This window comes from Colletotrichum abscissum (assembly GCF_030869225.1).
Source record: "Colletotrichum abscissum strain IMI 504890 chromosome Unknown Scaffold_6.1, whole genome shotgun sequence".
NCBI classification, from domain to species: domain Eukaryota; kingdom Fungi; phylum Ascomycota; class Sordariomycetes; order Glomerellales; family Glomerellaceae; genus Colletotrichum; species Colletotrichum abscissum.
Genome location: NW_026850503.1, coordinates 722487 through 744771, shown reverse-complemented (window position 1 = coordinate 744771; position 22285 = coordinate 722487). Strand labels below are relative to the sequence as shown.

Genomic DNA, 22285 nt, shown 5'->3' with positions numbered 1-22285 from the left:
GATGCTGGGCAAGACGGCGGTGGCGGGGCGAAGGTTCCCTTTCCTCGCTCAAATGAGGCGAGCTGCAGGCGACGAGGTCAAAAGGTGTGTGGCGCGGTGCTGCAACATTTGCTGGGCACTGGAGAGATTTATGTTGTGCTGCAGCAGGCTGTCGGAGATGGGTCGGGAGCCGAAGTGGTAGAAGTACCGCGTGCTGTCGTCTAGAAGAAATCGGTCTCTGTCGGCAGAGTGAAGTGAGTTGTGATGGAAATGGAAATGGAAAGATCGTTGCCACAGAGACTGAAAGAGCGACAATTAATTCGGCCCCAAGGACTGTGAGCAAGGACTAAAGGCGTCGCTGCCTTCTCAGTCTTTGTTTGGCCACTTATTGATCACTGGTTGATCTGCTGAGCGAGAGCGATGTAGGTCAAGCATGAGGTCGGCAATATTTATCATCCAGGCGCAACGAGATGGTACCTTTAGGCAGAGGCAAGGTAGACTCTCGGTCCTGCTTGCAGTGGTGATTTCCTTATCTTATCGCAGCTTCCTCCAAAGTATTTGATGTCATGTCCGTCACTTGGAATAGCGCGACGCGTTAATTGGAGCGCGGAATGGACATCGAGGCACTGTGGCAGTTGTTGACTGAATTAACAGTGTACTTTGAGGAACCAACAGGGCAGGTACGTACCGAGTGTGCGACCGACTCCCCCCCAATAAATGGATGCGTTTGCCTCTTGGGGAAAGTACGATGCCAAAGTGTTTTCAAGGGTCCAAATTTCTGGCCCACGCATGCATACTCAGGTATGCAATTATTGCACTTTTCCCTTCCACCAATCCTACCATGACTGCCTCGAGAGCCCCATTCCAGTATTTCGGTGTGTGTTTACCTATTGCATCGCCCTCTGGTGTATTGGTCTAAGTACAATGTCTGGATTCACCGGTCTAAACAAGGCAGCTTATCAGTGTGCCCACCAGTTGACCACATGTGTCTGGGGTACTTCACAAAAGATGAGACCTGACGTTGAGGCTCTTTAGGCTAACACTCGAGGACTAGGTACGGTAGCCTTCTTTGAGGAATGTTCCCCTTCCCATTAAGATAACTTTACACGTGGTCCAAGTAGTCACTGAGGCTCCTGAATTATAGCCAATGCCACTACTCAAGCTCTTCGACTCTTGACCTCACTCAAACATGTCTCGGTGACACGGATACCTGCAGTCAGCCCCAGGCTGCAACCGCCTCTCATCTGCTCATTGCACTTATTTGTTGACTCATTAGGCTCGCATAAGGCACAGGCCTTTGGTTTGCTCCCCGCTGTTTTACCACACCGTCGCATTGTATTCATCGAATCTTTCATCGTGTAATTTGCTTCACGACTCTCGTGCTATTGGCCTGCATGCCTACTCAAGATGCCTTATAGTCAGTCTAGAGGCCAGGGCATATGTCTGGCCCAAATCCTGCCTTGCAACTTTGCCCAGCCAGGCTTTCGGCATGCGCACTAAGTAAGCAAGCCTTAAATTTACCATTGGATATATGACTACGTTTCGAAAGACGCAGCAAGAATTCATTTGCTTTCATGAAAGGACTCTTTACCGCCTCTCCTCAATCAGGCGGTCATAATGTTGAATGTAAACTGCCGCCCGTGTGCTGAGTATTGTCATAAAGCTGTGGTTTAGATTGTTCTTGCCACCTTACAAGACATACCATAGCTATCTTACTGCCTACACCTCACAACCTGATTTTCAAACTCAATGAAGATAGGAGAAGAAATTTACTCGAGATACTCACTCATCGGCGTCTCGTGTCTTGCTCACTCATCGAAACCAGGGTACGTTTGGCTCATTTTCAGCAGCTGGGATAGGACTACTCTTTACTACAAGCACTTGGGAGTTTCCTCTTACTGTGATACCTTTGAAAACTAGGGACACGGTTACTTTCCGCCTGGTCATTTGCATAATTACAGAACAGTCAATTGTTGATTAGAAACGAGAAGCCGCCCCAGAAACCTCTAAAGCGTTGATCTATCTGGTCCCTCCTACGAAACACACCATCCCGCCCATTTGTATCCTCTCATTCACACACGGACAACCACGCCCCCATTGTACGACTGGATTGGACCACCTCACTCTGCTCCTTTTCGTCTCGTACGGACAGCCACACACACAAACACCCCAGTCTTCTTAGGGAACTTGGCCCCCTCCTTCCCCTTCACCACTTGCCCTTGCTGGCAACGACACCAGCTAGGCCCCGAACGGACGTCTCCCCGAGGATCTCGAAAACGGAGACATCGACTCCCCCGGCGTTGCGGAAAATCTAGTTCCGCACGCCTACAGCAACAAGGGAGTCGACGCCGTACGCGCTGGGCGCCCGCTCCGGATCAATCTCCTCCGGGAGAAGGGACATGGCCTTGGCCATCAACTGCACCAGGCCGGTGCAGATGATGACCGCAGCCTCCTCCGCCCCGGAGCAGACGGCGAGCATCTTCTTGACGTCAGCCTCGCCGCTGGAGACGCCGCCATCATCACGATCCCCCTCCGGAGAGTAGATCGGCACGTCGACCATATTCAAATACGAATAGAGCGCCGTGCGCGACCAAAAGGGGTCGCCGGGGTCGTTCTGGCGAATGAGGCCACCGGTGCCGACGCCCGAGACGATTTGCGGCCTCGTCTGGACGCCGGGGGTGACCTCCCCCGTGATGGCCCGTTCCACCATCGTCAGGAAGTCTTGGTGCCGGATTCCGTAGAACCCAGCACCGCGGAGCTTCCCCAGGGTCTCCTCGTCCTCCACCAGCATCCCGGCCTGGAGGACCGGACCGAGGGCCAGGGAGACTGCGCGAGGGAGAGCCTGAGCGAGGGCGTCTTGAACGGCGTTGGCCGCCGCGTAGTTTGCTTGGCCCCGGTTACCGATGATTCCCGAGGCACTCGAGAGGAAGAGGAACCAAGGGGCGGCAGCCGGGGTCGAGGGGCTGGGCTGAGGGTTTCGGCCGAAGACGTCTGCAAGGTTGATGGCACCGATTGCCTTGGGAGCGAAGGCGGTGTGCCAGTCTCCAAAGCTCATCTTCTCGAATAGAGCATCCTGCTGTCTGTTAGTCTATGGTAAAATACGAGCCAAAGGGGTGAGGATCCTGACCTGAATGACCGCAGCGCACTGAACAACGCCAGAGATCTTGCCAAGAGTCGGGGCGAGTGCCTTGAGTGCCTGAAGATTTGTGATGTCTACCGCAATTGCTGTTGCTTGGACGCCTGACTTGCTGAGACGATGAAGGAAATCCTGGGCATCCCGATTGCCGCCAGATCTTGATAAGAACACCAGCTTCTTCGCACCTTTGTCGGCAAGCAGCTTCGCTATGCTCCTTCCTAAGCCTCCCAGACCACCAGCGAGAACATATGTGCCTTTCGGGTCGATGACATCGTCAAGCGGCTTGATTTGCGTCTCTGTGGCCACAGGGACGAGGGTATCGCGGTCGGCCGTCATGGTGACAAGACCGTGGTAAGGTCCTTTGTCAATCTGCTTGAAAGCTCCTTCAAGGTTGGACATGGGGAAGCGGTGGACCGGGTGGCACTGGAGGCTCGAGCTCTTGCGCAAGTAGTCAAATGCAAAGCGATCTACCATGGTGAAGAACTCCATGATGAGGTCAGGGTCATCCTTCATCATGGTGGCAACGTCGAAACGCATGAACATCGTGGAAGTAGCAACAGGACCTCTGACAGCCTTGCCCGTTTTGTCGGAGAGCTGGAAAATGCAGCCGGCTATGTAATGTTAGCTTCGCACCAGGTAAGAATACTTGAAGACTTACATGACTTGACACATTTGAAATTGATGGCAGTGTGCTCCTGGGTGGGGTTGTAGACAATGTTAACCTTTCCGAATCGGAGAACATCGGCAACGAAAGACTCTCCATTAGCGTCGAAAATGTGGTCATCTGGAATGGAGTGAGCTTTGATGAGAGTTTCACGCTGGGCATCAGAGTCGCTTCCCAGGACCGTCGCAAAAACCTCGGCACCGATCAGGGTGGCAATGCGAATTGCAGCTTGACCGTAAGAACTTGCCGCAGCGTGGACCAGCAACGTCTTCTTCTTTGAAAGTTTACCGACGCCTAAAATTGCATAGAACGCAGCGATGAGAGTACTTGGAGTGTACTGGCAACATTCGAACGGTGGCGGCGCGGGCTTGACGAAGCCCTGGTGGACTCGGTGAACCGTCTTGAAAGCGCCGGGAACAAGTGCTACGACCTGTTCTCCGCAGCAAATGTCCCTCACATCGCGACCGACTTTGCTGACGATTCCCAAAACATCGATGCCCAGGATGTTATCATCAGTCCGGCCCATGGCGGTGTGGAGATCAGAGAGATGCAAGGCCGCGCTGAGGGTCTGGATTTCGACTTCCTGAGGGCCGAGCTTTGTAGGATACGAGGTCTTGACGAAGTGGAAGTTATCATTCGAAATTGCTGGCTCAGAAAACGTCATATTGTAACTCTCCCTGATTGTTGAATGGTCAAAGATGGGCTTCTGGACAACCTCGAAATGAGAGTCGTTTTCGATCATTCTGTTGAGCTCTTCCTGGGGCATCAATCTGGGGATGTACAGATCGCCTCCTTCTTCCGCGAACTCAGCCTCCGCTGATCCAGCCAACATTGAAGCAAGGACAGACCACACAGTCTTTGGGAGGGTAGACGAAGTAAGCTGAGTAGACTCGGCCAAGTCGAGAGTAACAATCGTCTTTTGCGGATCCTCGGACAAGATCGTGCGTGCAAGCGCAATGACAGGAGCGTTCTGGGGAATGGTAGAACATCTGTTGGCGCCACGGGTGATCCACAGGAGGCTCTTGGCTGTGTTTTGAATATTGCGGAAGTCACTGAATTGCTCGGCCGTCCAGTTATATACAAAAGACTCGCACACTTCGAGAAGCGCGATGCAGATCTTGCCAGCTGAGTCGACTTCATATAAGGGGCCAGCGCTCACTTTGAACCCTTTGTCGCACAATAGGTTATTGAAAGACAAGACAAAGCCATTGAGAGCCGCGTCGGCTGTGTCGGGCAAGACAAGGACGACTTCGGGCGATGAAACGGGGTCCAACGCGTCGGCAAAGAGATGAACCTCGAAATGCTGGTCTAGCATGTCGCAGCGAATGACATCGTCCGAATCGGGCTCGAAAGAGACCTGGAGCGAGGCAAGCTCATCTGAAAGCTGCTGGAATCCGGACATGGAGTCCGTAGTGGTCGGGGTCATTGGAGGCGAGACCTCATTGAGCAAAAGTCCATCGTGCAGCAGGAGCTGACTTGCTTCGATCATATCGATGCTTGAGTTCCTGGCTGCGATAATAAGATTATAGCGAGCAGAATGTCTCTTGACAGCTTCCCAATCGCGGTGCTCCAAGACTTTGACAGCCGGTGATCCTTCAAAGATCTTCTGTGTAGTAGACAGCGTAGCGACATCGGTGATGGTGAGGCGGGACAAAAGAAGCCTGTCGCCTTCCAAGAGCGTCTCCAGAACATGTCTAGCCATCTGCTCATCTCCACCACAATGAAGAACAGACAGAGATGGGTACTTGTGCGCCATCAGCTCTAGCATGTGGGTGAAGTCTGCGTACATCGTCGTGGTGTAGTCCTCTTTCCATACGATACTAGAACAGAGGTTGCGATGATTAGGAATGAAGCCACCATCTTCGATTGAAGGTGCCGACAAGGCAGTGAAGTGCAAGCCGTCAACAATGATAGACGGTGTCTCCCAGTCACTGACATCAGCCACCATCACAATTGAGCCAGTGGCGTCGCGGAGACCGTGTCTCTCGGCCGTAGCGAAACCGGTGAACTCGAAGCCGGTGCCATGAGGCGTGTTTGCAGAGACGAAGATGCTTTCAACAGATGAAGGAACCATCGGCTTGCTATCGATGGCGAAGAGAGTCTGGAACATAGCATCCAACGTGGCGGGATGAATAATGTGAGGATACTCAAAGTTTGCCGGCATCTTTGACTTCGTATCGGGAATGCGAATCTTGCTGATACATGAGTTCTGATGAGTTGATATGGACGTCACGTTTTGAAAACAGGGCCCGTAGTTGAGACCGACGATATCCAGGATCTCGTATAGCTGTCGCGGAGGCATGGTCATGGTGCATTGACCTTGGATCTTCTTGAATATGGCCTCGTTCCCGGTAGTGGATGACGGAATACCCCCAGCCTTTTGTCGAATCTTGATGCATCCGTCCGCATGTCGAATCCATGGGCCATTTTCTTGCTTTGAGTAGATGGAAAACTCCCACACCGGTTCAGACTCAAGGTTGGCAGAGCACTGCTTCAGATTGAGCGAGTACTCGAGACCGTAAGCTGTAGAAGGAATGATCATAGCTCTCTCGATAGTCAGACCAGTCAAGTGAAATCCCAAAACATCCGTCATGCTATGAGAAAGCTGGCTTGCGGCTTCGAGAGCCATGGTGACCATGCCTGCCGCCGGGTACACGATCGTCTTCTGGACTCGATGATCCTGGATCCAAGGGTTCTCAGAGATGCGGAAGAAACCTCTCCAGCGCGGCTCGAAGGTGGTGGCATCTGGAGAAGGAGATCCGATGAGATCTTGGCGGCCAAAGTTCCGGAAGCGATGCTCGGTGCAAGTGTGTGACTCGTGCCAGAAGGTCTTGGAATGATTCCAGGGATAGGATGGTAGATCGACAAGCGTCTTGAACGTAGGATTACCAGAGCCCCTAGTAAGAAATTGTGAGTAAGGTAGACAAAGTACAAAGAAGAAAGTTGCTTACTTAGAAATGACCTGAAGCATGTCAACGGGGTATCCGCGAGCCCAAAGCTCTCCAATCGCCTGGAGCATTGTGGTTGCGGAATCCTTCTCGCGCTGCATGAGCGACAAATACGTCGGCTGGCTGCTAGGGCTGAGCTCGGCCATGATCTCGGAGAGTGCCGATGCCAGCGTCGCGTGGGGACTCAGCTCGACCAAGAGATCCGGTCTGTTCTGAGAGTCCATCATAGTCTTGACCGCGGAAACGAATTGCACCGGCTTAACCAGGTTCTCGGCCCAATACAGTTTCCCGAGAAGAGCATGCGGATACGTCATGCCTCGTACGGAAGAAAAGAAAGGGATGTTGCCAGTGGGGTCTTTGGGTCGGATAGACTTGATGCGCTCCAGATAGTCCTCTTGAACCATGTTCATCTGCCTCGAGTGGTAGGCGATGTCCACGTCGAGCACCTTGCAAATAACCCGGCGCGACTTGAGTTCATCTCGCATGTGTAGAATATCCTCCAGCTCGCCAGAGATTGTGATCGAGTTTGGACTGTTGATACAAGCAATCTCCAAATCGCCAGGATTCTGCCGACTCCGGAGGTAAGCTTGGGCTTCATAGCGAGTCATCTTGACGGCACACATGGCGCCCTGAAGAAACGGTGCATAAGTCTTGAGAAGTGCAGCGCTCTGGCCACGATGGTATGCCAATGCCCAAGCCGCTTCGCAGGTCATGGCATTGCACGCGTACGCAGCTGCGATTTCTCCTGATGAGTGGCCAACGACGCTACTGGGAGTGATATTGCACGACCGCAGCAGGTCTACCAGCGCCACCTGAATTGCTGTTGTTGCCGGCTGCGAAATCTGAGGCTCTTGAATGCGCGACTCCGGCTTGGGTCGCATGATCTCTTCTGTGAGGTCGAAGTCGTTATCTATCGTCTTGAGGTACTGGGTCGCCGCGTCAAGACTTCGTAGGAAAACTTCAAAGCACATGAGCTCGCGTCCCATCTGAGCCCATTGCGAACCCTGGCCACAGAAGACGAAGCCGATCTTGAGCTTGGAATCACGGCTAGATCGAAGAAAGCTGCACTCGTCTCTGACCATCAACTTCGCGATGAGATTAGCGAAAGAACTGGCCACAGCAAACCCTTTCCACTCCATCACCGAGCGGCGACATCCCAGGGTGTATGCATAGTTATCGGCGTCTCTTTGATTAGCATTTGCGAGCTTCTCAATGTGGTCAAGGTGCGTGTCCATTAAGCGAGATACGCCCTTACGCTCGTTCGAAGAGAAGACAAAGAGCTGAGAAGTTGAGAAGACTTCCTGGTTCGCTTTGTTTCCGTTGTCTTCGTTTGACTGGCTGTTGTCGACCACAGAATTGTGGTTGGCGGAGATGCCGCGCGAGGCAAAATACGCGGCTGGCTCATCGAGGACGGCATGGGCGTTGGTTCCACCAAAGCCAAAGCAATTGACGCTGATTCTTCGACCACCTTGGATAGGCCACTTGACCAGATCCGTGGGAACCTGCGATAATCATCAGAATACATTAGAAGCACAATGTACGAGTGGATAAGTCCTACCTTCACTTTCCAGTTCTCAAAATCGATGTTGGGGTTCCCTTGCTCGAAGTTGATGTTTGGGGGTATCTGGCCCTTTTCGGTAGTGAGAACGCCTTTAATCAGGCCAGCAACCCCGGCGGCTCCCTCCAGATGACCAATGTTTGTCTTCACAGAGCCTACAAACACTGGGTTCTCGATCGACCTTCCGTCACTCAGAGTCTCAGAGATGGCCTTAAGCTCCCGAAAGTCGCCAGCCTGGGTTCCAGTCCCGTGACACTCGACAAAAGCCGTCTGATTCATGTCCAGGTCGTGCTTGGAGTAGAGGGATCGGATGTTGGCCACCTGGGCCTCCTTGCTCGGAAGAGTGATGCCTTGTAAAACCGTCAGAATTTTGTCCCCCAGTCTCCTCGCAACGTGGAATACTCACCTGTGGTCAGGCCGTCTTGGTTTACGTGAGTGCCACGGATGACAGCTCGAATGGTATCATTGTCTCGGACAGCATCCGAGAGCTTCTTCAAGACAACGAATCCAATACCTTCCCCGCGACCGTAACCATTGGCACGAGAGTCGAAGGCGAAACATTTTCCATCTGGGCTGAGAAAGTTGAGTGCAGTCATGGGCATCATTGTGTTGGGTGTGAAGATAAGACCAGCACCGGCAGCGAGGGCCTTGAGAAGTTAGCCTGCGAATTCCAAGATGACGGTAATGGAGGATTCATACCATTGAACAGTCGCCAGCTCGGAGAGCTTGGGCGGCGAGGTGAACTGCAACAAGACTTCCACTACAGCCAGTATCGATCGTCATACTAGGCCCCTTGAAGTCGTACGTGTAGGACACGCGGTTTGACATGATGGCATTTCCAGTGCCCGTGGCGGCATACTGGGGCTGCCAGTCCATATCTCTGAGGCAGATTTGTTCATAATCTAGGACCAATCAGTAAGACAAGGTGAGAGAGAAGCGAGGTAATAACGAACCTTTTACAAACGAGCCCACGTAGACAGCAGTCGGACTGCCTTTCAGGTCTTCCATGCGAAGACCAGCTATATCAGATTAGCACGGAACTATTCGAAAGATTAAGGGCCAACGCACCGTTCTCAAGCGCTTCGTAGGAAACCTCTAGTAGGAATCGCTGTTGAGGATCAATGGCCTTGGCGTCCTCTGCCATGATGGAGAAAAACTATAGAGTGTCAGAAAAAGTGGCATTCCACATCCGGAGGTCGCTGATGGGGACTCACCGACGCATCAAATGCTGCGACATCATCCTTGATGAAATGCGCTCCTCGGAACGAAATCTAGGTGAATAAGGTCAGTCTGAAGATATGACAAAATAATTTGGACGAGATGAGATGAGAACCCACGCTGCCCTGACGATCACCACTTGGATGATAGTAGCCATCGATGTTGAGACGATCCTTGGGGAATTCTGACCAGGCCGACTCCTTCGCAATCAACATCTCCCAAAGCTTCTCCGGAGATGTCGCATTGCCTGGGAAGCGGCATGCCATGCCGACGATGGCAATGTCTTCCATCTTGCCCGCCTCAACGGATTTCGCAACCAAGGTGTTGTCTTCAATGGGAAGTATCGACAGACGAGGTGGTAAGAGGGGAGACGCAAGGCGAAAAGAATCTGACTGTACGAGGGCAGCTCAGACAACAAGATCCTGTCTCCTTTGTGACCGGGTCGATGAGTACAGAAGAAGGAAAGGGTATCAATCGGCTGGAAAACAGGATGGAAAGGGAAGGAAAGAAATCTCTGAAGAATGAAGGTGAAGTTGGGTAGTTGAAAATCTTTTCTGCCACCGGACAGCTGACGGCGGGTGACCAAGGGGGTCCCGGCCTTGATATTCAAATGTGAATATGAGTTGAAGGTGAAATCGTGCTGCCTTTGGTGCCAGAGGCACTGCCAAGTCCATCCACTTATTCCACTCGTATGCGGGGGCGGGAGCATACGGCATGAAGCTTAGAACTTCACCTGGCGGTCAGCATCAATCCTTTGGTGCAGGAATGGCTCTTTGTATTATATGACTTCCAACGTAATTGCATGAATGTCACTCGCTGTGATCAACGGTCTTTGTTTCTTAGGGAATCTTCAACCATCCCTTTGAATGTAGCCATAATACCGTCTAACATAGAAGATATTGGCTCTTCGTATCAAAATCATAAGGGCAACTTCATTCGGTACAGCTCCTCCTCATGCGGCCCTCTTTGGATTGTGGTTCTTCAGAAGCATAGCCCACGGATATCAACGGCTTCTTGCAATTAGACCGACGGCCAAATCAAGAGAAGCTATGAAGACGGGAAGAGGATAGAGCTAGTTGCTTGAAATAGAACAGGGATGGGGCGCAGCCCACTTTGGCATGCAATCAGCCCTAGGGGACCGCAAGAACATCTCCAACATGGCATAAAGTTATGTACGTAGGAGAACAACAACCACCGATCCTGGAATCCTTCCGCTGGACGCTGGTATGGCCCTCATGGGCCATCTCTTTACCGCATGTTGCAAACAGAACTTTTGAGGAGCACCGATGCTCCGACTCCATTGCAGGGGGGATGACGGGAGTAGCACATATTCCTTCCCTGGATCGATAAAGTATCAGGCTGGCGTGTGCTCCAGTGGTTGTTAATGGTTGTAGGACAGCCGGTGGAAGAGATTTGGCTAGAAGATAGATCCCGAGTCAGTGCCAACCTGTCACGATGTTCGTGCTCGTTTTGCCACGACTACTGATTGCCAATGGTGCCCTGCTCTGAGGGGCTGTACGGAGGGTTTACGGTATGACCCGGGCAGAGAAAATGCATAACACAGTCAATTTGACCCGTTTCCTCGTGGTGGTGCCCAATCCTCAGGAGGGCCTGGATCGCCAGGCGCGCGGTCTCGGTGCGAGTACAAAAAAGAGAAGCGGATGAGACTGGTTAGAAGAGGCCGAGCGATCTGATTTCCGACGATGAGAAGACCGGGGAGCTTTGACAAACCACGATGGAGCAGCTAACCGGTTATTTCTGATCATTTCGTTGGGCGGGGACGTTGACGTGTCGAACAAGGTTGGTGGCATTGACAGGAGTGTAGCTCGCCCAAGGACATTGTGCAGTACTCACCGACGCGGCCGTACATATGAAGGTCCGATGTTCCGGAGACTTGGCGCCAACTTGATGTTAGTTTCGTGCTGCTCTCCGTTCCAAGAGTCTCTCGAGCGGACTGGCCTCTCATCGACCTCTCAAAGAAGTTGAAATCAGATCTCTGGGCGATGATATTTACAATGTGTCAGACCGACATTGTCGTAAGTGTAGCGTGTTTTCATATGCAGGAACCCATTTGAGATATGTTGGCTCCAGGCTTCCACCGTCGTTGAATGGGGAACATCGAGCATAGCAGAGAATGAGACCAAAAACGTCGTTCACGAGGACAGGGAAATATAGATAAACATCGCCTCCTGGGAATTGGCCTGAGAAGACTTGTAAATGGAACATTAAGTATGAGATTATGCCTAATGAAAAGAACGTCAACCGGGTACAGTTATCGTATCATGGGCTTGCCAAGTTTCCACTATAGGCACGGATGAAGTCCAGTTCAGTCCCGTTCATACCACACCTCAGAGGCTCAGCCAAGGGCATCTCGGACCGAACATATTTTCCGCTCCGACTTCACACACGAAGTCAGGGATCTTTCATGGCTCGAGCGCCTCCATTCATGCTGCTCATTGTTACTTTCATTCCCTTTTGAAGTTGATCATGCCTACACACATCCAACCATCTCATAGGATCTCATGTGATCTCATGTGGCGGAATGTCCATTGAGAGGCCGCACCATCTCGATTGACGAAACACTCAAAGCCTGTACGACAGTTCAAAATGGAGCTGAGTTGACAGTGAAATTGACACAACGAGACCATTTTGCCCAGTCTGGCCAATCGAACCATTTTGGGACCGACTTGATGTTCCACAAGCAGGTGTACAACCCTCATCAATCAAGACGAGGGGAGTTCGACCCCTAGTATCTGTGATACACACCATCTGGGCAGGCCAAAGCGCTTCAACATGCCTCTCTTTACAGATCCCCCAGTTTTTGACAAGGATATGCTGCCGAAAACGTTGTCGCCCAGCGCTGCAGCAACCATTGAGGGAATGCCAGGCGAGGTCGTACACGGGCCGGACCAAAAGTTGTTCGGCTAAGCAGCGTGGCCCATGACCTCACTTCGCAGCTCTCAAGCTTTCAAACGAGCGACCTTTCTTCCATTGCGTTTTTCAACTGATGGATTGAACACAACATTTGAAAATGCAGAGTCGGGTGCTGGTGGCCCTCTGCGCATCTGTTCCTATCCAAGTGGGTAGGACGATGGCGACTCAACCACGAGGCATCTGGGAACACAACGTCCCAAATGGGGCGTGCAGAGCTAGTGGTGCAGACGGGAGGTCGGTCGGGGATACACAGATCCGGTAGGCACTTCGTTTTCCTGCTGCGATTTCCTCTCTCTTTTCGTCTTGTTACTCTGAAAATACAGAGCTGAATGTACACAAGGTAGTACTGTCGGATTCTGGCATCAACCGGAGACAGCCAGTCGATATTCCGTTGCACCGGCTCAGAGTCAAACCGTGTTGCTTGATATAAATTTCCCCCACCCCAGTCGGGGACTTGAGTGGCTTATTTACGAAATACCACGGCCTCGAATGCTGAAGAGTCCTGGGGTTTGTACAACAACGGGACCTGTTTCTGTCACCCTAGTGGCAGCTCTTCTATTTCTGAGAGACTAGCAATTGGGACATTTGCCTGACACATCCTACCAATGGCTTGCCTTCTCCCCTCTGATGGGATGCGCAGTCACCATCTTGCCCCTGGCTTTTCCTCGGCCTCCATTCTCAAGCAAGAAAGCCTTTGTCTTGGAACATGATGTTTTCGTCACCACAGCCGAGCGAGACCAGGGCACAGGGCACGCGAACAACTGCCACAACTATGCTTCACAGTCTTGACGCTTTCAAGTTGTTTGTCCTACCTTGCACAGCACCCGTCATTGTCCGTGTCTTCGCCTACCCAAGGTGGAACTGTCAGAGAAGATCTCATCTTCACCCTGGCATAGGCTGGACGAGCAAGCCTCTAGGAAAACCACTGTCTCGGGCATCATGGATAGGTGCATCTGGTGCTCTTCTTCTACTGTCAACACGAGGGTAAAGAGCTGCGGTCAGTATAACTATGTGTTGCGGCCACTGTCCAAGTTGGAGAGGATGGGCAGCTGTTTACCTCGTTTGTTCCTTGCTGCCGCTCAAGTCCTCACACCAAAGAGGGATGTGTGTTCACACATACACACGCACACACGTACCCTCAAAGTGTTCCTTTCCTCCTCACACCACCTGCCTTGTTGTTGCATCGTCGAGGTAACCAACAGTTCAATTACCAGCCAAGGCCCACGTCTACCTTCCTCGACCAACTCTGCAAAGGCCCTCAGGACAGGCAGGTACAAGGCTGATCACTGTCTTGTTACTGGTTCTCTTTCCCTATCCATCAGGGAAGACAAGCTAGCCCCTATACCAATTGAGGCGAGAGCAGCCAGGTATCCTCAGAAACCTTCCTCAACCAGATTTCCTTGACTCAAACGCCTTCTCTCCCCATATCACACCCACACAATCCCTCTCTTTCTCCTCTACTTTTCAGAAAACCTTTGCCTCATCGCCATATCTCTTCGAGACAAGCTAAAATCAAGCTTCGAATATTGCCATCGGTAAGATTCGAAGGCGTCTTTCCATCTTCTGCCCCTGAGAGGAGAAGACAACTGTCAACCTTGCTCTATTCCGCTCTGACGACAAAAAAACCGCCGCCAACCATTGTCAAGATCATCGCAGCAATGGCCGCCCAGTCTCCCTCTCGTCGCGAGATGGCTGACCAGCTCTCCTACCCCAATCCGTCTCTGGGCGATACCGCTGGCTTCGCTGTCGCGAATTTTGCTCCCCGTCGTGGCGCGGAGTATCCCGCTGCCAGCCTTCGCCAGCCTACGATTGAGAGAGTCTTGATCGTCTTCAGGTAAGGGAATTGCAGCGTTCTCGCGAACCCAGCTGACCAGATAGCCTTCTCGTTGGCTTGTTCCTCGCTACTCTCGATACGTCCATCATTGCCACTTCCCTCATTGCCATCTCTGAGGAGATTGGCGACCACCAGCACGCTTCCTTTGTCCTTCTGGCCTACCTTCTCACCTACATGGGCTGCGCTGTCGGAATTGCCAAGTGCAGTGACATTTACGGTCGCCGAACCATGCTCTTCTACAGTTGGGCCGTCTTCGTCATCTTCTCGGCTCTGTGTGCGGGCGCGAAAAGCATGAAGCTCCTGATCATCGGCCGCGCCTTTCAGGGCGTCGGAGGCTCAGGCTTGTACAGCCTCGCCCAGACCTGTCTGCTTGAGCAAGGTCCTGCCCACAACCCAGCTCTGATGGGCGGCATCATCGGAATCACTCTCGCCGCGGCTTTCCTTTTGGGCCCCATCTTGGGCGGTGTCATTGTCTCCAAGATTACTTGGCGCTGGATCTTTGGACTCAACATTCCCATCGGTGTGTTCGCTGTGGCCTGCCTCGTCTTGTCCTACCCCAAAGACCGACAGGCCTTCAAGATTTACTCTTGGACGGCATTCAAGAAGCTTGACGTGGTTGGTATGACCACTCTCTTCTTTGGCTCGGCCTTTCTGGTTGTCGCTATCGAGCGTGGTGGATACACATACTACGGTTGGGACCACTGGACCGTCATCGTCATGTTCGTGTGCTCTGGGGCTTGCTGGGGTATCTTTGGCATCTTCGAGAACTACCTTTACCGAAATCGCTGCCTCTTAATCGACCATCTGCGGTGCTCGCATCAAGAGCCTGTCTTTCCGGTACATCTTGCTCGACGCCGGCCCTTCATGTGCGGCTTGGCCGTTACCTTCCTCACAGGACTCCCCTATGTTGCCCTCACCGTCATTATCCCGGAACGCATGCAGGTGATTGCGCAGAAGAGCCCTCTCCAGTCCGGCATGTACCTGTTGCCTATGCTTGGAGCCTGCGCAGTTGGATCGTTCGTTGCTGGAGCGGTGAACTCCAAATCGAACAAGGTGGCTCTCGTCATGACTGTCGCGTCGATTGCGCAAGTCCTCGGTATCAGTCTTATGCTTATGGTCGTCGACGCTCAGGCGGACTTTGCTCCTGCGTACGGATTCACGCTCGTTTTCGGACTGGGCGTCGGCCTCAACTTTGGCTCCACGACCATTCTCTCTGGCGTCGAAGCGGAATCGACTAAGGAACACGCCGTCGCCCAAGGAATTCTCGCTCAAGCTCGCGCCCTCGGCGGTTGTCTTGGTGTCGCCATCTGCACTGCTATGTTCAACGCGCGCGTGGAAATTCTCCGTGATCATCTTTCTCCGTCTGAACGCGAGACTCTGGCCCACTCTCCAACCCAATCTTCCGCGTGGAACTCGCACCTCAGAAACCTCGTCAAGCATGTCTACACAGACTCCTTCAGAGACCAGACTATCTTCATGATCGCCGCCTGCGCCATAATGGTGGTCGCCGCCGTCTTTACTTGGGAGAAGGAACCTAGATCCATCACCCTTCTCACAGGTCATGCGCAGCAAGCCAATAAGACACGCCTGCAGCAAGAAGGCAACGACCACGACGGCACCGAGATGAGCGACATGGCCAGTGTTCGCTCTGGTCACTCAGCCGCCTCGGCTACTGTCCACGGTCGCACAGCCTAGACTTCATGGTCAACGCATTGTCCAACACGGTCATATAGCTTCATGGGAATATCCAATTTCAGGGAATCGGAAAACCAGGATCTGCTTCTTTCAGGGAGTTACAAGGCGTCAACCGGGGGGGCATCGGCTAAGGAATAGGGAGGTATTGTGCTTTCGCGCTCCTATGCGCTCTTATTCTCGTAAGCATTTCGGACAGGCTTGGTCGCAAGCGTCCAACTGCATCATGGTTTAGGAACTTTCTGGTGTATGTAGAGTAGTTTTCGCCTCCTTCAAGGCGGTTCAAAGTTTCGACAAAAGACAGACTGTTCACTATCAATACTCTTTTCGCGCTTCTTGTGATACGTCATGCGGGCTGATTGCATTGATACCATCAAATATTAGTAGCATTTCCATGGATCTGACATGAGCGGGTTCGGGTGGATGCGCCTAATGGAAAGAGATACGCAGCTTGTCCCCACCGGTTCAGATTTTGAGGCATGTGCGTCTCGCGATGCGAATCTAGCATCGAAAAGTGACTAATTCAACGGCGCCGCCGCATAAGGTCTTTTTCAAAATAGAAGAATTTGATACTCATCTCCCTGACCAGCCGGCATTTGTCCCACATCCATCGAGATCAGAGATATGAGTCACTGAGGGGCTTTCATCTTCAGACAAGAGCGCACAACTCGCCTTCTGCCTCGTGCTTTTTTTTTCTGATTTTCCATTCAGGCGACCAAGACATGGCTCGTGTCAACAGTGTGACGGCGGTTGTGTGTGGTGGTTTGGCGCGTGGATGTGGACGTGGACGTGGACGGGAGGAGAAGTGGTTTTGAGACGTTGTCTTTGATTCGGTGAGTTGCTTACTTGGGGGATGTACGGATAGAAGGAGAAGGGGAGGGGAGGGATTTGGGATTTGGGATTTTGGAACCGAGACAATGGTTCCTGCGCGCGGTCTCTGTGTGTGACACCTATTTCTTGTAACTAGAGCACGGATTTTGTCGCGGAGGGCTTGCGAGATGAGAAGAACGAACAAGTGGTTCGTTTCGAACCCTGACTATTTTCAAAATTTCCGACCCTTATTGCCCTTACTCATGTTGTAAACTTGACTGGATTTGCTTGACTCTTTTTTCAATTTTCCTTTTTTGCAGAACTAAAGTACCGTTTAAAAAGAATTCGAATAAAGTCTCCCTTGAATTGTAATGATCGGCTCAGGCTGCCACCCTCGAACGCTATGGCTTTTCCTAGGCCGACAACGAAACGGCCGGCCGGAAAAGGGCGTCAAACTTGAAAGTTTGAGAAGAGGAAAAGGGATTGGGTTTGAAGATGGGGCGACTTTTCCCCTCTCTCTCTGGAAATACCTACCTTTCCGTGTACGCAGTACGTTATTACTCCATCTTCCGAGCTATGGCACTTTTTTCTTCTTCTTCACCTTTGCTTTGCTTTGATGTACAGAGATCGCACCGTGGCACCTTACACCCCCCATCCCTGGAACTCAATGGGAGAACCAACGCAGCCAACAAAAGGACCAAGGACGAAAACGAGGCGAAACTCCCCAAAAGTGCAGCGCTCGAACCCTTCCTCTCAGCCTCGCCAGCTTTGCCCAAGAGCCCCGTCTCATCTGGTCTTCCCTAGACCCCTCCTCCTCCTCTCACCTTGTCCTCATCGAGTTAAGTGGTGCCTTATTATATGCCCCCTCGCCCTCCACATTGAATTGCGCGCAAGAAAGCCGTTGGCAGAGACCAACGAACGACAATCGGCGCCCAACGGGTGGATACTTCGGTTCCCTCGTCATGGAAAGGGTTTGCTTCGATCATTTATGCGCAAGAGTACACAGGCTACTTCCTTGTATACGTTGGTGAGCTGGGCGGAAGTTGGGTGGTCGGCTTGCTTTTTGCACCTCAGCCAGTTGACTTGGTTCTCCATTGCACTTACACGTGTCAGACCCGTTGCGAGCAGGGCATATACTGGTATTTTCATGCTGATGGAGGTTGCCGGGTTGGGCACAAGATCGCCTTTCGCGTTTGAATTTCATTCGCCAAGTCACTCTGAGCTTTCCCTTTCGGATATCCATTCATACGTGTTAGAGATTGCATGTTGGAAGATGAAAAAATGTCGGAAAAGAGGATGAGCCGAAACTCGCTCCTCATCGTCAATCGACAATTGGGTAATCAGTACTATGTAAATACCATATCCGATCCGGATCTCCGTGGTTAGTCGCCGAAAAGGACAACCCCTCCATCCCGCCTCATCCCGCCTCATCCCTGCGTGGTGGAGTCATCGATACCCCCCTGTCCCCCGGACTCAAAGCGGGGAGGGTAGACCTGAAGGGGGGCGGCCTGGACCCGAAAATGGACAGATCCGGACCGCGGCGGCCGTCAAGCTAGGTACGTCCTCGACTCCCCAACTTTCTCCATCGGTTTTCGCTGGCGCAAGTTCCCACTAAAAATCGCCCGTCGGCGGTCGCCAATCTCATCATTGCCGGCAGCCTACACACCTACGCCTACGTACCTTACCTTGACCACCATCACCGCACATCAAATCTCACTCATCGACACACCATAGCGATCACACACACATACCTTACCTCCCACATCCGCACACATCCATACACACCCACCTACCTACCTATATCCCGACCGTTGGCCCGGGCCAGCCTCATACCACAGCTTCACATCACGCTCACGACACTATCGTTTGATCACAGATTCACAGCCCCTCTCTCCTCCCCTCCTCCCCTGCTCTCTGCTGCCCTCCCCCTACACCTCTACACCTTACACCTTGGTTACCTACACCTCATCCAGCTGGAGCAACCAACCGTCAAGCCCCTCCTCCTCTTACTGTCTCTCTCCTCCTCCGCCGGCATCCATACATCCCTCCCCCCATCCCATGACGCGCATCTCCTCACGAGACCAGGAAGTCTAAAGCCCAATCCCGTCCATTTGATACAACTAACCTGAATCGCCCCCGTTTCTATTACCTGTGTGCCCTCTCTTTGCCTTCTCGCCCTACTTTTGAGTTCCTTTACTTACCCCCTCCCCCCTCCTCCATCGTTCCATCCTTTCTCCGTTCGCCGTCTTTCCTCTCCTTACTTTCATCTTTTACATCAAATACCCATCCGGCAAAACTTCTTCCTCTTTTGAACCAAGTTTTTTTGTGATACCGGCTTGATTTTCTCCATCCATCATTATACCCAGAGATACCCCCCCAGAAAAGAAGTCCGTCAGTAACAGTAATCATCAACAATGGAGGCCATACGCCAAAGAATCACCATCCCGGACTCGATCAAGCAGATCCCCGACCAGCTCAAGCCCAAATCGCCAAAGGCCCTCGACAAGGGCACCGACTCCATCCCCACCTCCCTGACGCCCACCCCCGTCTCCCCTCCCCTCGCGACCCCGTCCCACGGCGACGTCGGCGCCGTCCTCACCATCGCCTGCGCCACCCCCATCGCCGCGAAGCCCACCGCCGTCCTCGCCGCTGTCCTCAACCCGGCAACCTACCCGGCCTGGAACACCTTCGTCCCCAAGGCCACCGTCTCCCGCCCCTCCGGCCTCGCCGTCCCGCCCATGCTCGCCGACTCCGCCGCCGCCAAGAACCAGCCCGGCGAGCTCCTCCTCGAGGGCACCCACGTCACCTTTGAGGTCCACATGACGCTCGACCCGGCAAAGACGACCACCAAGCAGGCCCTCGTCGTCACCAAGCTCGAGGAGTACACCCACGCCGCGCCCTCCACCGCCGTCGCGAACGGCGAGACCCAGCCCGTCCACCGCGGCCGCAAGGGCTACCGCGTCTGCTGGAAGACGGGCGGCCTCGTGCCCCCCTTTGTCCTGAAGTCCGAGCGCGTCCAGGAGTTCCTCGAGACCGAGGACGGCAACGGCACGGAGTACCGCTGCTGGGAGACCTTTTACGGCCCCCTCGCCCAGGTCCTCCGCTTCACCATGGTCGGCCAGCTCGAGACGGGCTTCGCCGCCTGGATGGAGGGCCTCAAGAACTTCTCCGAGGGGACCCTGACGCAGCCCCCTGCTGCCCCCGCTACCGACGCGGCTGCCACGACTGCGGCCTCGACTACGGCGCCCGCGACTGCTCCGGCTCCCGCCCCTGCTGTTGCCGCCGCTTCGTGATCGTTGTGGCTTCGCGTGTGTGCGTGTTTGTGGTCTTTGTCTGTTTTCTCTTGTCGATTTTGTCGGTGATGCGGCTTATTTCCTTATCTCATATCCCGGGCTGTAAGTGGTTTTTGTTGCAGAGCCGATTGTCAATCGTCAGCTCTGTAAGAGAAAAAAAAAAGAAATGGATAAAAAACAATGGTTCGAGGCAACAAAGGTCAACTGAAGATGAGGGGAGGAATTGATGATTGTGTTTCAGGATTGGAGGGGAGGAATTCCATGTATGCAAAGTAGCTTGATACCTGTCCATAACCGGCAACAAGGAGTTTTTGACATTTTCTTCTGGAAAAACTTTCTACTACACCAGAGAGACACGGGGAAATCACTGGTTTCTCTTTTCGACCCTCAATGGGTTCCCCTTGACAGGCAACCATCCCGAATACCCTCTGGATTTCCCTTTGACCCAGGGCCTCCTTCAACCGCCACAAAAAAACACATCTACAAGACGGAGACGGCCTCAGGCTTGAAGTAGACGGACATGACGCCGCCGACGGTGAGGTTGCCCTTGACAAAGGACTTGAGAACGCCGTGAGCGGCGCACTCGTCATCGTAGTACTTCATGTCCTCGAGCGAGGCGAACTCGGTCTTTGCGACAATGGTGAAGCCCTGGGCTCGCGGGTCGTCGACGGCCGGTCCGACGACCATGGAGAGGATGTACGGCTTTCCGTCCTGGTGGATTTTCGTCAGTATTAGTCCTGTTTTTTTTTTTGGGAGTGTGGTTTCATAAAAAGCCGAATGGTAAAGCCGTAGAAATATGGAAATCCAACATGCGCTTTCTCTGTCCGTCTTTCGAAACCGCCCAGGAAACCGTCGTCGGCGCGGACAAGCTATGGTGGGGCCGAATTACGGGTGCCGGGATCCGATGGACCAAAAGCTCACCCTCCCCATCCTCATCCCCGTTACGCAGCCACGAACACAACAAACCGACGGCAATAACAAGAAGGAAAAGAAATGGGTGGGGAAAAATGGAACACACCTTCTTATGCGAGCCCCCCAGAATCTTGTACTGCTCAATCAGCTGCTTCTGCTGCCCCTCGTCGGCAATCTTGAACATGGTCACGCGGTGGATCCGGTCCGCCATTTCGTCTGTGATTCTCTCGACGCCCACTTCTTGTCCGAGTAGTACTACGTTTCGTCCTTGACGATCGGCGCCGGTTGCGAAGAATCGGCGGTTTTGGGATGGTTGTTGTCGCCGTGTGTCGTAGATGGCTACTCGGCGGGTAGTATGCGTCGATGTCGTCGGTGTAGTAGGTAAGCACAAAGACCCAAAGGCGCAAGACCGGGAAGACGATGGCGGGGCGCTGCTGTTGAGGATGGAGTTCCGGAGCCGAAGGCGGGGCAACTTTTGGAATGAGCTTAGGAGAAGCGTGGAGTTTGGGGGCATTTGAAGGAAGAGAATGAGGGGCGTCGAAGGGGGAGGAGGAGGCTTTGCGGAGAGTTTATATTCGGTAGTCCGGTTGACTAGTAGGTAAGCTGTATGCAAGGTCAGGTCCGGTATATGCAGGTAATCGGCTGAAGACGGCGTTGCGCAGGGACGGTTGTTTGTGAGTGCAGTGAGCAGAGGGAAAGTGAGGTTCGGGTGGGAGCTCCGTCTCTTGCACACTCGGATGAGGGGTGCGGGGGGGGATAGCGCCATGCAGGAGCTTTGCCCGCGACGCAGGCGGAGGTACCTGACCTGGTGGGGGGAGGGGTAAGGTACTTCCCCTCGTTCCCCCAATCTTACACTACAAATCGAACCTACCAAATATCCACCTCTGATGGTACGGCTGAGGCATTGTCCGTTTAGATTTGCAGAAAGAGCATGTCTCGGGGAATTGGAAGGAAGGGAGAGTTCGAGACACAAGTCATGCCTTCTCGTCGATTGCTCTTTCCTGGCGGTAGCTCGAGCACCGACCTGAGTGCCTCTCCAAAAAAAGAAAAGAAAAAAGAAGCTCGGGCAGGAACCTCTGATAACAAGCCACGGACCTTCCCCAGGCCAAATGCAATAGCTCCCGTCCCCGGGCAACCTCCGCCGCGAGCGGGCCTCGAGAACTGAAGAACAAAACCCCATCGTCTGATTACACACAAGCACTTCATGGACCAGAGTAATTAGTGCTTAGATGACATGCATAAGCCCATACGCAAGATAGTTCACGAACAGCTCCATCATCTCGGCGAAAGCCCATTTGCATTGCAAG

General features: G+C 53.0%; 5 protein-coding genes across 5 annotated transcripts; 3 read left to right on the top strand and 2 right to left on the bottom strand.

Moving 5' to 3' along the window:
- Positions 1–2290: 2290 nt before the first annotated feature.
- CABS01_03255 (beta-ketoacyl synthase domain-containing protein) lies at positions 2291–9793 on the bottom strand (the record flags this gene model as incomplete). The annotated part of the gene is made up of 11 exons (XM_060536632.1): positions 2291–3052; positions 3107–3726; positions 3774–6676; positions 6731–8229; positions 8286–8635; positions 8692–8932; positions 8985–9187; positions 9239–9304; positions 9354–9441; positions 9500–9556; positions 9623–9793. The coding sequence occupies 11 exons, from the start codon at positions 9791–9793 to the stop codon at positions 2291–2293; spliced, it is 6960 nt and encodes a 2319-aa protein (XP_060392551.1).
- A 3685-nt stretch (positions 9794–13478) lies between these two features.
- Positions 13479–13841, top strand: CABS01_03254 (uncharacterized protein; the record flags this gene model as incomplete). The annotated part of the gene is made up of 1 exon (XM_060536631.1): positions 13479–13841. The coding sequence occupies one exon, from the start codon at positions 13479–13481 to the stop codon at positions 13839–13841; it is 363 nt and encodes a 120-aa protein (XP_060392550.1).
- A 254-nt stretch (positions 13842–14095) lies between these two features.
- CABS01_03253 (major facilitator superfamily transporter) lies at positions 14096–15966 on the top strand (the record flags this gene model as incomplete). Its single annotated transcript, XM_060536630.1, has 2 exons — positions 14096–14271; positions 14316–15966. 2 exons carry the CDS (start codon positions 14096–14098, stop codon positions 15964–15966), a joined length of 1827 nt encoding a protein of 608 aa, XP_060392549.1.
- Positions 15967–19187: 3221 nt separating this feature from the next.
- On the top strand, positions 19188–20066 carry CABS01_03252 (uncharacterized protein; the record flags this gene model as incomplete). The annotated part of the gene is made up of 1 exon (XM_060536629.1): positions 19188–20066. The coding sequence occupies one exon, from the start codon at positions 19188–19190 to the stop codon at positions 20064–20066; it is 879 nt and encodes a 292-aa protein (XP_060392548.1).
- Positions 20067–20546: 480 nt separating this feature from the next.
- Positions 20547–21492, bottom strand: CABS01_03251 (stress responsive A/B Barrel domain-containing protein; the record flags this gene model as incomplete). Its single annotated transcript, XM_060536628.1, has 2 exons — positions 20547–20777; positions 21085–21492. 2 exons carry the CDS (start codon positions 21490–21492, stop codon positions 20547–20549), a joined length of 639 nt encoding a protein of 212 aa, XP_060392547.1.
- Positions 21493–22285: the final 793 nt, after the last annotated feature.